We start from the raw sequence: 17,269 nt of genomic DNA on the forward strand, positions 1-17,269 counted from the left end.
AACTTGAATGACCCTACTTGCAAATCCGGAAAAAAAAAAAATGAGTAAAAAGAAATCTTAAACACAACTGAAAAAAAAAATCCTTATTTTTTTTGTTATATCACTCTCCCCCCCCAAAAAAAAAATCAGGTTATGCAATTATTGAAAATGTTTTATTTTTTTTTATAGATAGCATGATTGAACACTAATAGTCATGCTTGATGATCCAGGAAATAGGAAAAAAAAAAAAAAACTTGCAAAACTGTTCTCAAGAGAAGCATATTCGGCGCGGCGCTTAGACCTGTCACTCCAGCAGACCACCATGAATTGTCAATAACATCTGGGGCAGCGGCGCCTATCTACTTGTCATATAGCCTCCAGGTGAGCCTCCCTACTTCACACCTTTGCTCAGAAGCGATAACAGATGCCTTACCTTCTCCACAGATTCATTATCCCGCTCTGAGATACGAGATAAGGGAGATATGTCGAGTAATAATGTCCCGCCCACACACACACACACACACACACAGACGCACTCATCAACGTGGCTCTACCATATGCTTCATTATAACTCAAATTCGTGTTTTGCGTGTGTGTACGTGTGGTGAGGTGATAGCGTACGTGTGTATGTGACTGTCCACGCAGCTGTCAGTGTCTGGTAGGGGAGAATTAGTGAGGTTTTATATGTTATATTGCATTTAGCTTGAATACTCTCGCTTCTCATGGAGTAAACTTGATTTTTTTTGTCTGTGATTTCATTTACAGTGCACAAGTTTAGGAGGTAATGCGAGAGCTTTATGGTGTTAATGCCTGAATAAAGTAAATATGGTAAATGTGCTGTTTTATAGCATTTTCTTATGTTTCTTTCCCGATGCATAAGCTTGGTAATGTGATGGGAAAGCCTTAGGGTGTTAGGAAGAGAGGAAGGCAGATATAAGCCATTTAAAATTAACCATTAATAGTACATTCTCAATGAGCTTTGTAAAGTCATGCTAATTGGTTTCTCTTAGTTTCTTGGGCATGGGAGTGAAGGGCTTTGCCTGTCTCCTCTTCTCCGCTTTATTTATTTTTTCTTTTCCATCACCCATCTTCCATCTATTCCATCCCCACCCTCCTACCCTGATGCCTTCCTTATCCTATGGTGTGAGCCATAGCCTTGCTATGGGATGCAAGGCTGCCCTGAGAGCCTAGTTGCAAACTGCCTGAGGGTGCTAAGACTACAACAATCCTAGTATAAATGTCACCTCTACTCACCAAGGGGGCAATAGGTAGTAGACTTTTTACCTCCCTTAATTAACCAGGGTCACTATGCCCAATGATGAGTTACCTTTGAGTAATGGGGCTTTGGGGGTAGCCATACACAATTCCCCCTCCCTGCTCCCAGTTTTCCTGACCCGACTCTGTCTCAACCTACGGCTTCTACACTACCTCCAACCACATGCTCTCCAGCCTCTTGTTGTAATATTGTAACACTAGCTATGATCCTGTACCCAATCTATACCAAACTACACATATACACTTAGCAGGAGAGAAAGATCAGAGAATAAAGAGTTGACAGTTAATGACAGTTAATGTGGCTGAGGCTGGTGAAGGTAAGAGGTGAGAGTGGTTTGTGTGGACAGTCAGATGTCAGTGAAAATGATTTATCAACTGACACTACTGCCACCTGTGATGATGTGAGCCTCACTCACTACCTGGACACCTGTGCTTCCCTCACACTCCCGTACTTGACCTTGAGATGACACAAGTGAATGTGGTATTAATTACCCACTCACAGAACAACAGTGTTACTCATGTGCACTGCTGTGTAAGGGAAGCACATAACACACCTTGGAGTTGCTACCTTGTTAAAATTTGTGTTTAGGCTCATATACTATTTTCAGAAGGCCACACATATGAATAAATGGGTTCTCAAGGGTGTTTCTCCTGTTAATAATGTAGAAACCTTGTCAATCTGTCACTAGAACCATAAAAACACCCTTGTACTGGAGGTGCGAGCAGAAGTGTTTCAGAGTAAGGTTGTATTATATAAATGTGCTACAAATGTATTCCAACTAAAGGCATCATTTTAGTTGTAAGATACCACATTGTCTCTAGTTGAATAATCCATTATCTTGTAAGTAAGAAACTGTTTTGGTAGAGATATGTTAGCATACTACACACTTCAAAACACAGTGGGATATGTAGACCAGTCAGCATGTTCCTGTCCCTCAGAGTTGGTAAATCAGAGTATAGTGATTAATGTATTAGTATTACCCATTATGAATAGCTATGGTACATGATAGTCAGGAGTAATAATGACCAGCACAGTCACCACCACTGATCACCATCCTCTCCTGACAGGCATGGCGGCCGATGACCTCGTGCTGGACATGATCAAGACACACAGCCGCTATGACATGCCTGAGGACATCACAATCTCCTGCCATGATGTCCCTGAGTGCTCTGGCTTCCCAAGGGGGATAATGAGGTCTTCCAGGCCTGTAGAACCCATAAAACCCATAGAAAAGGAGGTAAATGGATCACTCAAAGATGCAAACATGTCAGACTGGCCAGGAGAGCAAACAGAACCAACTGATTGGCCAACAGAAAAATCAGAAATTCCAGATTGGTCTGAACCAAAAAATGGCAACTTTGCAGACTTTAAGGAGACGGCCTTTCTGGACACCTGGGAATGTAATGGCACAGGATGCAACCTTTCTAACGAGGAAAGTCCAGATAACCGCACCACTGATGATGAGGAGCTGAGCAGCCGTGGGATTGGTGAGAAGGATCCGGGGAACAATGTGACTGATCAGAAGGATCTAGGAAATCACTTGATTGGTCAGGACACCATCACAGACAATGCAGCACTTAAGTACAAGGGTGACGGGAAGCCAATCAGAGCTGAGGACGAGTGCCATTGGTCGGCCGGTGGTGGAGGTGGAGGATGACTGGTGGGATGGTGAGGGCCAGCCGACGGGTGAGCGCTGGCCGCCACTGGGTGCCCCGGATGACCGAGCGGAGGATGGATGCTCCTATGACTCCTGGTGAGGAAGATGAAGTTGCTTAGTTGTGTTTTGATTCTTTGGAAATGGTGATAATATTTTATAGTTATTTTTGTCTGATTTGTTTTATTTTATAGTAATGGTGTTTTGCACTCTTATTTTATAAGCTAAGAATACACAATTTTACGAAGCTTCATGGATGCTGTCTTAAAAACCAGTGAGCTGTGTGTTGTGTCTAGCAAAATCTTTAGTCTAAATGTATCTAATTTCATATGATGTAGAGTTAAAATAGACTAATTCAACAAGGAGCCACTCAGATTGTAAAGGTTAATGTTAACTTCTATCTAACTCATTTGATTTAGATATGAATAGATTTGCATTTGAGCATTTAAGTGTATGGGTCCCAATCTTACCTCTGCTTCACTCAGGTATAGGCAGGGTAGGAGCTGTGAGGGTGGCGATGGGGTTGGTGCAGCTGAGAGGGAGCGATTGAGGCAGCTGGAGGAAGAGCAGGACCAACTAAGCAACTCCCTCATGGCTCTCACTTCTCACTTCGCCCAGGTAAGGTGGTGGTGACTGAGTGAAGGTGAGAGGGTATAGTGATGGGTGGTGGTTAGAGGTGTTGAGGGTGGTGGTGACAATGTAATGTGTTAATAGGAGGAAGACAGGAAATTTATCTCTTATTATTTTTGTCTCTTGTTTTCCTGTCTTCCCTTTTTTTGTTTTTTTATTCTTGTCTTCTTTTTCTGGGGTACTATAAATGATGACAGGGGATTTCAAATAATATATTCTTTTTATCTCCTAGCCTGTTTGATTTCTTTACTGTTTTTCTTTGTTTTCTATATTTCTTGCTTTTCATATTGTTATCTCTGTTTCTCTCTTTTCATATCCGTCTGTCCATCTGTCTCCTTAATATTTTGTCTTCTATTTGATTTTTCTTTCCATTATTTTTCCTCCATTTTCTTTCCTTTCTTGTTATGATTGCTCTCTCTCTCTCTCTCTCTCTCTCTCTCTCTCTCTCTCTCTCTCTCTCTCTCTCTCTCTCTCTCTCTCTCTCTCTCTCTCTCTCTCTCTCTCTCTCTCTCTCTCTCTCTCTCTCTCTCTCTCTCTCTCTCTCTCTCTCTCTCTCTCTCTCTCTCTCTCTCTCTCTCTCTCTCTCTCTCTCTCTCTCTCTCTCTCTCTCTCTCTCTCTCTCTCTCTCTCTCTCTCTCTCTCTCTCACCTGCCGTCCCCACACAGGTACAGTTCCGGCTGAAGCAGATTGTACATGCCTCACCTGAGCAGAAAGAGGAACTGCTCTCTCAGCTTGAAGAGTTTGCCAACCGAGGGATTCCTGACATGAGGGCCCCCACTGCTGTCTGCCTGCCGGTGAGTTGCTGTGGTGTGCTGGTCTACTGTTATTGCTGTTGTTGCTGCTACTTCTGTCACTACTACTACTACTACTACTACTACTACTACTACTACTACTACTACTACTACTACTACTACTACTACTACTCTTCCACTGCTACTTCCACTACCACCACCACCATTACTACTACTACTACTACTACTACTACTACTACTACTACTACTACTACTATTTCCATAACTATGAGTACTTATGTTGCTGCTGTTATTGATAATATTACTACTATTACTTTTGTTGTTGATTTTACTACTACTACTACTACTACTACTACTACTACTACTACTACTACTACTACTACTACTATTTTTTTATTATTAGACATAACGGAGAAGGCAGAGTGGGACGAGCGCAAGCACTATAAGTTGCCAGATGACAACCCCCACCCACTCTTGCTACACATATACAGTCTCAGTGTACTTACCTTGCCTGCCACACACAGGGAAAGGAAGGCTCCGAAGGGGACGGGGAGCAGAACGACACCATGAGCACGATGGATAAACAAAAGGAGCTCATCTCACAACTGAAGCAGCAACTTGATGACCTTGAACTCTATGTGTATGAGACTGGCGAGGGCGGCCCACCCCAGGCACAAGTCATGGAGCGGCAAAGGGTCATCATAGGTCAGTGTTTGTTGAGGGACTGGTTAGGGAGTGTGGAGTGTGATGTTCTAGTGTGGTGTGGTGGTGGTTGTACTGTTTGGAGCAGCTTGGTGGTGAAGTGAATGTGAGTGTGGTCTGTATTGTTACTACTACTGCTACTCCTCTCTTTTCACACGTTCTTGTTGAGGTGATTGGTGTTGTCAAGGGTGTTTTGATGATGGTTGTAATAGTGTGATGGACTTTAGTGTATGTTCTTGGGGTTTTTAATTTTTTTTCTTGTGGTAATTTAGGAGGCTTTAATGCATTTTTTTGTGTTTTCAAGGGCATTATTGTGACTAGTGATAGTTTAATAGGCTCTAGAAGTTTTGGAATATTCAAGGGTGTTTTTTGTGATTTTAATGATACTTTAATGGGTTCTAGTGGAAGATATTATGTTTTCAATAGTGCTTTCAGGATTCTAGTGTTACTGTCACTGGTTCATGGAAGGTATTGAGATTTTCAAGGATGTTTTCATGATTATAGTGATAGATAAAAAGAATTCTGTACCTTTGATAGAAAAAAAACTGTGAGATCCAGATTTATCATTGTGGCCTTTGAAAATAGTGCTTGAAGTACCAACACAGCAACAAAACTTTACAGAACAACTGAAGGACCGTCTGAACCTGAACGTTGATGAAATGGACAAACTTACACTGGAAGACTTGAGGCAGCAGGTGGATCGCAACGTGAGAGAGGTGAGGACTTGTGTGGTGGGTGAAAGTAACAGTAGTAGTAGTAATGTTAATAGCAGCTTACACCATTCATGTGGACTTAACAGCATGTCAAGGAGAATGTGGCATGGTGGGAGACATCACAACATTAGTGTCTTGGTAAAATGCCCAGCTTCTTTAATCATGATGGACATTTGTTCAAGACAGCACAGAGAAACACTGGTCTGCAATATCACTTGTTTTGGCATCTTATCTCCTCTACTTTTTAGAGGTTCTAGTGGAAGCTTTTGAGGTTTTCAAGGATGTTTTTTGATCCTACTAATAGTCTAACAAGGATTCTGCACTGATATTGGAAAAAAGATACTTGTGAGAACCTGACTATCTTTCTGGCTTTTGAAAATGGTCCTGATGAGAGTTTAAAGTGTTTTAAGAGTAAGGCCTCTGTTGCCTCACTATAAGAATGTTGTCAGTAATATACACTTGTACAGCTTCCTTCAGCATGCTCTTCTGGTACATCTATATGAGAGACTTAGTGACATGAGCTGTTACTGACTGGATGGGTGGAGGTACAAGCACCCTAGAAAGTATATTAGGATCAGATGGTCTTTATGGATATGACAATGAGGTGCAGTACTGTACACCTCCATGTCAGCATTCAGTCTGTAGGGTCAAATACCAAACCTGGTGTGTGATACAGTTGTCTTTATTTCATAGACAAACTTATAAAAATGAACCATGCACCAGGTTTACAAAGTTTGACCTTACAAATCCTCAGCCAGGGCACTTTTTGTAGCTAAAAGTTTACCCCACCTTCAGATCAAAGTTTGTCCCATAATCACATCAAAGGTTACCCCATATTCACATAAATTTCTCAGTATTGCTGTGGTGTTCTGAAGGAGACTGGTGGTGCATGACAACAATATTTGGGGGCCGCCACAGTGAAGTAGTGGTGGTCGTAGTGATGGCGGTGATGGTGATGGTATCTGTAGCAACTTACAATACTAACTCATTAGCTGTCATGTCTTGCTTTGGAATACTAACATTAGAAAGATGGTCATGCTTGTGGTTGACTAATGGCAATACTAATAATTCTCTCTCTCTCTCTCTCTCTCTCTCTCTCTCTCTCTCTCTCTCTCTCTCTCTCTCTCTCTCTCTCTCTCTCTCTCTCTCTCTCTCTCTCTCTCTCTCTCTCTCTCTCTCTCTCTCTCTCTCTCTCTCTCTCTCTCATCTTTCCAACTCTCAGCTCATCAACCCACTCAAGATGAAAGAACAATTGGTTGCTCAACTGCAGACACAAATTTCAGACTTGGAGAGGTTCATAGATTTCCTGCAGGGTAAGTGGAATGAGAGAGAGAGAGAGAGAGAGAGAGAGAGAGAGAGAGAGAGAGAGAGAGAGAGAGAGAGAGAGAGAGAGAGAGAGAGAGAGAGAGAATGGTTGACTAACTGAATTTGGTACTTTAACAAAGAAGTCATAAGGAATATTGTAATAGGGAGTGAAACCAGAGAACACTGAATAATAAACTGAGAGAGAGAGAGAGAGAGAGAGAGAGAGAGAGAGAGAGAGAGAGAGAGAGAGAGAGAGAGAGAGAGAGAGAGAGAGAGAGAGAGAGAGAGATAAATGAATGAAAATGCGAACACCACACTCAGATACTCACCCTCAATCTTCTCATTCACTAATTCATTATTCATCATCACATTAGTTCCTTTCACTCCATCACCACATTCACCACTAACATTTCCACCCCAGGGGAGGGAGGGGGCGTGAGAGGAGCGCGGCTTCCTCCACGGCCCATGACAAGCCCCCCAAAAGCAGCAGTGAATGGTGGGGACACACGCAATCAGGAGAAGCGATCCAAAGCAGAACAGAGGAAAGAACAACATAAGTCTGAAGCTGAGCAGGTAATAAGAGGGTACATGGGTGATACTACGATAATAATGCTCCATCTCCACCTATCTATATACTACATTGCCAGTCATACACAAGATGGCTCAAACAAAGCACCACACACTCATACACATATCAATCACACTCTTAGCCCTGTCAGACCTTGGTGATAATGTTGATAGTAACAGTAATGACAATGTAATCTATCTATCTGTCCTACTTATATCTTAATGAGATTACCAGAAAAAAAGATGTACTTAGAGAGTATGAACCATCAACACACATACACACACACATTCATAATAATAATAATAACAATAAAAGTAATTGATAATTATTGTAATAATGTGATAATACTGGCCATTTAATAATAATACTTAAAACTGACATAAAATGGTAAGCTTTCCTTCATTTACTCTCTTTCTTTCTCACAGCTGCGGCGGGAGACAGCCAGTGTGGTGGAGCGTGCCACAACCCTCCTCAACATGCTGTCCTTCGGCTGTGGTGAGAACAGACATGCCAAATTCCGACGCAACACATTAAAGAAGACGCCCCAGGGCAGCCATTATGGGTGAGAGAGAGAGAGAGAGAGAGAGAGAGAGAGAGAGAGAGAGAGAGAGAGAGAGAGAGAGAGAGCATAAGTATTAACCCAGTCCCTGATTTATTTACAGGGGCTGGCACTTCTATGCTTGACAGCTTTTTGCAGCCTCTCTTATTTTCTTGTGTTCCTATGTTTTTATGGATATTCTAACACTATTTTATTTTGTATTCAAATAGATAGAGAGATAGACAGGTTAGTAAGATATGCAGTGGATGGATAGATACATTCACTCATCCACCCATTCATCCACTCAGGGACATCCGTGCTGCTTTGGAGTTGGCAGTAGTGCAGGTGGAGGAGTCAATCCGCCCAGACCCGAGTGGGGACAGCGACCAGACGAGTGACTCAGAGGCAGAGGTGGAGGGTGAGGAGGGGAATTCAGGACTCGGGGCACGGGCGGAGGTGACCATGGCTGTGAGGAAGCACCTGACGCCGGCACTGAGGGACCTGATGCAGCACGGACTGATGCCAGTATGCTTGTGTGCTGCTGTCGTTGTTTTTATTTGTTATTGTTATTATTATAGGAGTTGCCATGGTATAGTGGGACCACGTGCACTTTGGGGCTGAGGGTCCTGGTCACAATCCGAGGGTAGAAAGGGAATCAACTCAGAGTGATGGTTCCCAAATGCCAAATCAAAATCCTTCATGTAGTATACAGGACCTTAGCAGTGTTGGTGTGATCTCATTTCCATATAGATTTGCCCACATACGTGCAAAAAAGGAAAAAGTGTGATTTTGATATAGGCTGACTTACTGGAAATCTTTCACAAACATTCTCTCTTTCTTTCTCTCTGTAGGTGGGACAAAGCCAGTCGTTAGTTCCCTTCCTGAGCTGTCTGCCCCACCCTCCCTCCCACCGTCCCTCCAAGCTGATGCATGCCTGGGACCTCATCCTGCAGTATTACCACCTCAAGAAGGGACACCAGTATAACCGCACACCTGCCAGGAGACTCAGCCAGGTGTGTGTGTGTGTGTGTGTGTGTGTGTGTGTGTGTGTGTGTGTGTGTGTGTGTGTGTGTGTGTGTGTGTGTGTTTTATGGAAGATGAGCATTGGCTAATGGCAACAAAAGGTTAGAAAAAAAAAAATAAATAAGGCCTGTAGAGTGTCAGTCCCTAAACAAGAAAAAAAGGATTATCAAAAACTAGTATAATTGTGTGTGTGTGTGTGTGTGTGTGTGTGTGTGTGTGTGTGTCTGTTTGTATTTTTATGTTGTTAAGTTCATAATGTCCCATCTTTTTTATACTAGTTATCTTGTTTTATGGGGAAATCAATGGATTTTTGTTTGTACTCACCACTTTGCCTGATATAAATGCTTCCATTGATCTATTACTGTATTTAGGAAACCGTATTTTTGTACATCTTAATATTTTGTTTGTATTTTATGTTTTTAAGTTCATAATGTCCCATCTTTTTAATATCAGATTATCATGTTTTCTTTAAATTTGTCTCTGTTTGCCTGGTAATGCATTCCAGTGATTTGTTTTCCTATTTTGGAAACTGTATTTTTGCACTTTATATTTTTTCTCTTGGTAGCTGGTCTTCTTAATGTTTAGTTTCCTGGCTGTCACAGTTCTTCATCAGATGTTTTTTTTTTCCTTTAAACATTTTTACAGCATTATCATATCTCCTTTTTTCTTACCTTTCCTGCAGCATGGGTAGCTAAAACTTCTCTGACCTTTCCTTACACTTTAAAATTCCAAGACCTGGGACCTATTTTGTTTGCTGCTCTTTATTCTGTCATTAGTCTTGTGTGTGTGTGTGTGTGTGTGTGTGTGTTAATAACAATCCCTCCTGCATCTCCACAGAGCTTCAACCTGGAGATCACTGGTGGTAGTGCAGTGACCAACAAACAGTCTCTACTTGGTGTCATTGGCTCCATCATCTCCACTCACACTCCCCTCAAGAGATCCTTTGACTCACATCTCAAGGCCTTTGTATCGTCTGCTCTAAAGTAAGCATGTGTAGCACTCCTCTTCTACTAATCTAGGTATAAGGGTTTTGGTCTTCATCTTATAAGCTCATTATCACAACACATACCTCATGTAGTGGGTGGGATGGGTGGCCACACACTGGGACTGGGTTGCAAGAATACAGTTGTCATATTCAGTGTATCATAAAAGATGAAAAGAGGAGGAAACAGACAGAGGATCCTTCCTGTGGAGTTTTGCTGTCATGTACTGTTTTACTGGCTCACTTATTTCTATGATAAACATACTGGTCTGTGTACACTTTTCACTTGTTATAATAGCTTACTTAGTATCATGAGCAATGGATGTTGGAGTTTATTCATGACTGATATCTTAATTCTTTATAATGAGGAAATTGTGAAGCCTTCTTGTCATTCCAAAAGCCCTTTGTTCCTTGTCCCACCATCCCATGATACTGTTAGTGTGTGTAATTGTTGTGATCTCCCTGCAGCCAGAAGAAGCTGGTAGTGTGGCTGCGGCTAATATTCCGCACGCAGGCACTGATGGAACAGTTCTACCAGCCGTGGAGCTATGCCAGTCTGACAGGTGTGTGGTGGTGTGTAGTGGTGGTACTATTGGCAGCAGTAGCAGTAGTAGTAGTAGTGATAGCAATAGTGGTGATGGTGGTGATGGTGCTTCAAGCTACATCCTCCAATTTTGGATGATTCTTTTGACTTTTATTTTGGGACTGGCACACTCAATGGGCCTTTTTTTCGCTCTTGACTGGTGCTCCGTGTATACATGCTGCTCAAACATGCCTCAACTAGTGAGCTACATGAACATAGTGAGAAACTTGGCAAAAAAATAATAATGCTGCTTGGTATATATTATAAGACATTTATGTTTTCTGGTTATTGACTCTGATTCATGATTATGCATTGCCAGTAGAGAGGAATTTAGCTGAGAGATCAACAGTGGAAGTGTTGTTAAGTGGTGGAGTGGTTAAGTGGAAGAGAGGCAAATCACTGAGAGAGAAAGGAAGGGTGAAATGAGAAGGAATAAGAAAAAAAAGTTACAGAATTCTCTCTCTCTCTCTCTCTCTCTCTCTCTCTCTCTCTCTCTCTCTCTCTCTCTCTCTCTCTCTCTCTCTCTCTCTCTCTCTCTCTCTCTCTCTCTCTCTCTCTCTCTCTCTCTCTCTCTCATCCAAACAACTTCCAGGGTTCGAGGACGCTCTCCGCTCTCTGGATCGACTCACATCCCACAACTTCCGCCTGCCTGTTGACTTGGCTGTCCGTCCATTCCAGAACATGAGGGACGCTTTCTGAGGCGTCCCCCCGGCAGCTGCAGTGGAAGGGACAGAACGAAGGGACAGTATTATTCAATTCATCCTCATGGAAACATATCTTGTCATTCTGCTTCACTGCATGTTTGTGGACTAGGAAGTGATTGTGATGAGTGTGTGATGGTGAAAGGAGGTAGACAAGTACTATATAGAACCACTACATGGAGAACATATCTTGTCAGTTTGCCAATATGCATAGATGTGCCATAAGAGATGTAACAAATACCATTATTGTGTAAGGGAGAGGTTGTTAATGGCTTAACACACACACACACACACACACATACACACACACACACACCAAAAAAAAAACAAAAAAAACAGTAATACACTGAAAGTTGGAAACATAGATGACATAATAACCAAATACAACATAATACATCATCATACATTGTTGCTGAGAGTTTGAATGGTAAGAGTTAGCAAAGGTACTAATGTACTAATTTAGGTGTGTTGTGTGAAAGGAAATTGCAAGGAACAAGTGCCTGTATGTAGTGAGTGCAGGACTGAGAGTGTTTAGTAAAGGAGCAGAGCCACATCCAGATGGCATGCATACAGGTGTTGAGTGACACAACTTTCTGAGAGCAACAGAAAATATAAGGAAGCCTGTTGACATTGAAGGTGCAGGTTTAATTTGGTTCTTTAAGAGGCAGCTGTGGATGAGTAGTGATTGGCACCAAGCTTAGCTCTGCAGTGGATAAGTCCAGTGAGGTAATCTTGTCTATGGCCTTTGTATGTACTTTCTAAAGTAAGCTCTTGTAACGGTTCCACTGCTGCTCTGGATATATGCTTTTCTATCCTTATTTGTCTTCTCACACCTCTTCTTAATTCCTCACTATGCTGTAATCATGGGTGTTGTGTGCCTCCATTATGTTTCCACTTGTCATCAATCCCATAGTTGTGTGGGCACCAACGAGACTTGTTGTGAGTGATGGAGGAATCCATGACTTTCTGATCATGGTGGGCCTGGGTGTGGGTAGCCATGAACTGTTGACTTAAGTGCTGTGGTACTGAGATGTCTCACTCTGATGGGCCATTGAGCAGGTTGTTGCTGATATGACCATAGCACTTGTTCTTAATGCCTGAGCTTGCTGTGGTCACAGTCATCCCAATATCTCCCAGCTGTCCTCCAAGATATTTGGCTGCTGCCCCCTAGTACTGTATCATGGGCATCCCCATGGGGGAGCTCCTAGGAGCAGGCATCTGATATGCTGATCTGGATTTGGCCCTGTGGAAGGTACATGTGTTTTAACTGAGTATATGGAAAATTTTGAAGGAAAGTGAGGAAAGAATGTTGAAATTGACAGATGGGTGTGTATTTATTAATTAATTTATTTATCTGTTTATTAGACAATGTGAAAAGAAATTATGTACCTTATGTTCTGTACACTGCAAGAAAGACATTTGAATATGAGGTGAGTGATACTGAGGCAGCACCCTAACTTTGTGGCCAAGCTGTGTGTGATGAAATGACAGATGGCTGGCATGGGAACCTTCTTGGGTAAGCTGGTGTGAACGACCCTCCACACTAATCTGCTAGGCTTCAGTGGCACTTCTGGCCTGCTCTAGTTGCAGTTGTCACTGTGTCCTTCAGTTTGTCTATGAAATCCTTGTCCATTAGCACCAGGAACTGATCCAACATTGCATGGACTGTATTAGACTTTCCTGAAGAGCCACTCATCCACCATAAATCTGATGTCTCATGCCACCCAGCTGTCACCTCCTCTCCTCATAGACTTGGTCACAAGGTTACACTATTTCCAGGGGATGGCATGGTGCCACTCACCTAGCAGGAAATCCAGGTGAAGTTAAGGTGTCCTCACTGTCACTTGTGTCAAAATGTTCTTGCAGTGAACAGAGAGAGAGAGAGAGAGAGCAAGCATATACTGGTCATTTCTCTCTCCTACACATCACAAAACTATCAGCCACACTCCTGCTGATACCAATAACCCAAACCTGTGCACCATTTTACATAACCACTTCCTGGGTGTTCTGCCACTACCTATTGGTACCTGCCACACACAGGAGAGAGGCTGTCAGTTTCCAGGTGAGACTTAGAGTACTCTGTGTTCCTGTGTGCATTTTATTACATTTGATGGTGACCTGTAAGTTTAGATTTGTTTAACATTTGTGTTAGAGAGAGAGAGAGAGAGAGAGAGAGAGAGAGAGAGAGAGAGAGAGAGAGAGAGAGAGAGAGAGAGAGAGAGAGTTTTACCAGTAGATAGTGTAATACAGAGAGATCCGCTAAGTGTGTACAATTAATAGGGAAAGATTATCCACTTTTCTTGATATGTACATTACCAAACCAAGACTAACAACTAAATGCTGGTGTTTGGTCTGCTGTGAGGGGAAGGTTGTCATCTGAAATATGGGATCTTTCACTGTCATTATAATCAGTGTCATTTAGTGCAGTGACTATTCATGTGTTTTATGTGATTTTTTTTTTGGTGGGGTGTTAATTATTGTCTTGAGATCATCACTTGCAGACCCTTTCAGTAAGTTTACAGTTTCTACCACTTGGAAAATTTGTCTTATTCTCAGTTTGTTCACTATAAGTCAACTTCACACCATTGTGCATTGTCTGCTCTTGAATTGGAAAATAACTTAACAGATTGGGACATTTTAGTGCCATATAAATATTTGCATTATTTCAGTTGCATGTTTTCTCAGCTGCTGCTCCTTGTCATGTTGAGATGTACTTGAAATAGAAACGTTTATTTTGGCACTGAAAGTACTGGACAGTTGTGGCTGAAGATTTCAATTTCTTCAGTATTTTATTGTCTTTTAGTCTTGTATTTACAGTTCATAATTAACTTCAAAGTACAAAACTGAGCAAAGTATTAGCAGGTTGAGTCAGGTTGTTTAAGAAAGATCTGTACCATTAGAATTGTTGGAAAGGCAAAAGAACAGTAGATACAAAAGATTTACATGTATATGGCTTTCATTAAGATGTGTTATGCCACCAACTATTACGTTAGGAAACCTTTTCAAGTATCATATTTGTATAGTTAGAGGGTGACAGAGAGAGGGAGAGCTCCTGAAGAGTTAATGGTCTCTCTCTAGCAGATAGCAGTGCACACTTGAGAGGTCTCTCTGTACTACACACTGTACACTTCCACTATAACCAAGGGAGGATCAAAGCCAGTATAGACTTCTTGGTATCTCATGTACTTGACACTGAAGTAACACTGTATTTCACTGTCTGGCAGATACATTTGTGTGACGCGAGTGTAAAGTTATGCAGCCAATGTGACTTCTGTCATCAGCCCATTTCTTGTATACATTTGTGTATAAAATATACAGTAGACTAATGCAAGATTACTGGAGTTGTTTATGAAGACTGACTTTGCTTGAGAGAGAGAAAGAGAAACACTGTTAACAAAGGAATTCTTATTTACAAACACCAGCACAGGAGGTAGTGTAGTGTGATACATGACAAGTTCTCGTCGCTACAGACAATCTCCTCGGTCCTCACTCTCCTCAGAAATGTTTCCTAGCAACTTTATACAACATGAACCCTAACAGTTCTATTCCTAGGAGGATGAATTCTATTTTATTTAATTATTTACTAATTAACTGTGAATTTGAACTTTATCTGCATCATCAAGTGGCCAATTCAGTCACTGGGTGTATTTACTTAGGTGAATGGCAAGAGGAACCTGAACTGTCATTTTAAGTTAGTATTTATTTTTGGGTTGAAAGGCCTAATTATTTTTTTTCCTGCATGGGTGTATCTCAGCTCATTGGCTTGGCTCCCCTGGCCGGGCTGATGCTGAGGTCAGTATCACAATGGGTGAGGCAGTGTGGGTGATGGCCAGCCTCAGGTTTTGCTGTCCTGAGTGGCCTCCTGATGCTGCTGCTTTTGTTTGGCTGCCACAACATCCTCCAGCTCTTTGTCCAGCCGCTCCTTAGCACGAAACACCTGCAGCAAACGGGAAAGGAAGAAGAAAGGTCATCATTGCCACAGCACTAAAGCCATGCTTGAAGAGAGTCATTACTATACCAAAAACTAATCATACAAGAACTTTATTTTTCTTTCCATTCTCTTTAAAATAACTTGAGTCTATCACAATCACTTGATCTGCAAACATAATCTGATAATCTTACATAATCTGATAACAGTGATTCTCAACCAATCATAAGAGTTAATAATGAGGGAAAACAATTAATGCTGAGGGAATAAGTGTGCCAGGTTACTCAAGGCCAAGACAGTGCACCCACCTTGCTCTGGACGTAGAAAGATCCTCCCTTACTCTTGTCATTGATGTTGAACAAATACTCATAATTCTTCTGGATCTTCTCCTCGTTCAGTTCCTCTATGTTCAGGATTTGCTTGGCCTCCTCTAGTGTCATGCCCAGCTTCTGATTGGCTGCTGAATGCCGTGCCCCAGCTGCCCCGCCCCCTGCCCTCTGTGCTGCCTGCTGGCTTGCTGCAGAAGAGTACCACTTTCACTTTTAACACTTTGTAGCATAGGTAAATCAGGTAACAGAAGTGTGTAAATGTGCTCTAGAGTTGTACGAGGGATCTGTCTTTTACATTTTTAATAACATTAACAAGACTGAATTACAACAGAAATCACACAGAGGCTAAGAGGTGAGCTGGCAGGCAGACTCACCTGCTATCTCCTGCTTCAAGGCTTTGGCGAAGGCACGGCCAACCACCTGCATGCCGGCAATCACCACCTGAGCTAAGTGTTTGGCCTGCAACACAACACATGATGGTTACACACTTTAGGATAAGATTACTTCAAATCCTTTTTTCTTTTTTTTTTTATGTAGAAGGGGTACTGACTAAGGGCAACAAAACTGAAAAACTGCCCACTGAAGTGCTGGTCCCCGAAGAGAGTTGAAAACTAGTAAAAAATTACAGGATAAGTGTCTTGAAACCTCTCTTTTTCATTGAAAGAGTTCAAGTCATAGGATGGTGGAAATATCTGTTTATTACACACACACACACACACACACACCTACCCTATAACTCTTGGCTCTATGCATTCAGAGATCGCAAATAAGATATATAAACTAGAGTGAGCAATGAAAACAGTAAAACGGGAAAAAATAAAGTAAATGTATGGAGTGCCTTCATCTTACATAATAATCCCACCCATTCCAACACAAGGAGCTGGTCATAATACGGGGCAGAAATTAGAAACTGCTTCCGGTGCCTTACCATTGCAGTGTGAATGAGTCCAGCTGACAGGCCAGATGAGAGCCCCGCGTGACGCAACACTCGATCAGCTGCTCCTTGCCGGCCACGCTGTAGAGATGTCTGCCTCTATATCATCGCCACTCCTGTACTTAATTTAGTTTCACACAGGTCCTTCTCTCCCCCCTACTTATCCCTGGTCGTCGTTTCCCCCCCTCAGTTTGTGCTGATGTCTTGGTCTTGATGTTTTGAGGGCTGCGATGCAATGTTGTTGTTGATCTTGTTGAGGTAGGGCAACCCAGACCAAGACCTTCTCTGCTCCTGTTTTAACCCAGACTGAAATCCAGTTTTAATTTATCTTTTATGTATGAGGAATACTAGCCTAAATAAGAAAAAAATGAAGAAAAATCCTTCTGATTATTCCAGTCCCTAAAGAGTATGGCAAAAAGTTTACTCAAAATTGGGGTAGTATGTAAAACCATTTACAATATTCATATGCCCTATCTGGTAACATTACCACACCTTATAGATAGAGTTACCCTCTTTGTAATTTTTGGGTAAATAATAAATAAAGTACCTGACGTAAATATTAACTATCTATATATGATATGCCAAATGTCTGTAGTCCCTTATATACCAATACAATTTTAACAGTATATGCGTCAACAAAACTGCATCAAATAGGTTACAGAGTTTTTATAA

The 17,269-nt window shown here is 41.9% G+C and overlaps 2 protein-coding genes across 3 annotated transcripts; one reads left to right on the forward strand and one right to left on the reverse strand.

Moving 5' to 3' along the window:
- Positions 1–202: 202 nt before the first annotated feature.
- LOC135091558 (RUN domain-containing protein 1-like) lies at positions 203–14,742 on the forward strand. 2 transcript variants are annotated; one of them, XM_063989306.1, is made up of 14 exons: positions 203–360; positions 2,323–3,008; positions 3,395–3,527; positions 4,205–4,333; positions 4,816–4,996; positions 5,615–5,709; positions 6,929–7,019; positions 7,433–7,584; positions 8,005–8,141; positions 8,426–8,642; positions 8,969–9,130; positions 9,978–10,123; positions 10,591–10,685; positions 11,298–14,742. In XM_063989306.1, the coding sequence occupies exons 2-14, from the start codon at positions 2,824–2,826 to the stop codon at positions 11,402–11,404; spliced, it is 1,830 nt and encodes a 609-aa protein (XP_063845376.1). In that variant the 5' UTR covers positions 203–360; positions 2,323–2,823; the 3' UTR covers positions 11,405–14,742. The 2 variants fall into 2 exon arrangements, with proteins under 2 accessions (XP_063845376.1, XP_063845377.1); XM_063989307.1 differs by lacking the exon at positions 203–360 and adding an exon at positions 492–637.
- Positions 13,549–16,901, reverse strand: LOC135091563 (mitochondrial import inner membrane translocase subunit Tim16-like). Its single transcript, XM_063989325.1, has 4 exons — positions 16,592–16,901; positions 16,038–16,122; positions 15,643–15,851; positions 13,549–15,343 (listed from the first exon to the last, which is right to left on the reverse strand). The coding sequence occupies exons 1-4, from the start codon at positions 16,592–16,594 to the stop codon at positions 15,242–15,244; spliced, it is 399 nt and encodes a 132-aa protein (XP_063845395.1). The 5' UTR covers positions 16,595–16,901; the 3' UTR covers positions 13,549–15,241.
- Positions 16,902–17,269: the final 368 nt, after the last annotated feature.

The sequence above is a fragment of the Scylla paramamosain genome, chromosome 37, assembly GCF_035594125.1.
Source record: "Scylla paramamosain isolate STU-SP2022 chromosome 37, ASM3559412v1, whole genome shotgun sequence".
NCBI classification, from domain to species: domain Eukaryota; kingdom Metazoa; phylum Arthropoda; class Malacostraca; order Decapoda; family Portunidae; genus Scylla; species Scylla paramamosain.

What these genes read in the sequence shown, in the direction of transcription:
- LOC135091558 (XM_063989306.1), top strand. Translation starts at nt 2,824, where the DNA reads ATGCAGCACTTAAGTACAAGGGTGACGGGAAGCCAATCAGAGCTGAGG. An exon ending in GGATGCTCCTATGACTCCTG is followed by an intron (nt 3,009 to 3,394) that starts GTGAGGAAGATG and finishes TGCTTCACTCAG; the next exon opens with GTATAGGCAGGGTAGGAGCT. An exon ending in GCGGCAAAGGGTCATCATAG is followed by an intron (nt 4,997 to 5,614) that starts GTCAGTGTTTGT and finishes AAAACTTTACAG; the next exon opens with AACAACTGAAGGACCGTCTG.
- LOC135091563 (XM_063989325.1), bottom strand. An exon ending in CTTGAAGCAGGAGATAGCAG is followed by an intron (nt 15,852 to 16,037) that starts GTGAGTCTGCCT and finishes ACTCTTCTGCAG; the next exon opens with CAAGCCAGCAGGCAGCACAG. An exon ending in CTTTCTACGTCCAGAGCAAG is followed by an intron (nt 15,344 to 15,642) that starts GTGGGTGCACTG and finishes CGTTTGCTGCAG; the next exon opens with GTGTTTCGTGCTAAGGAGCG.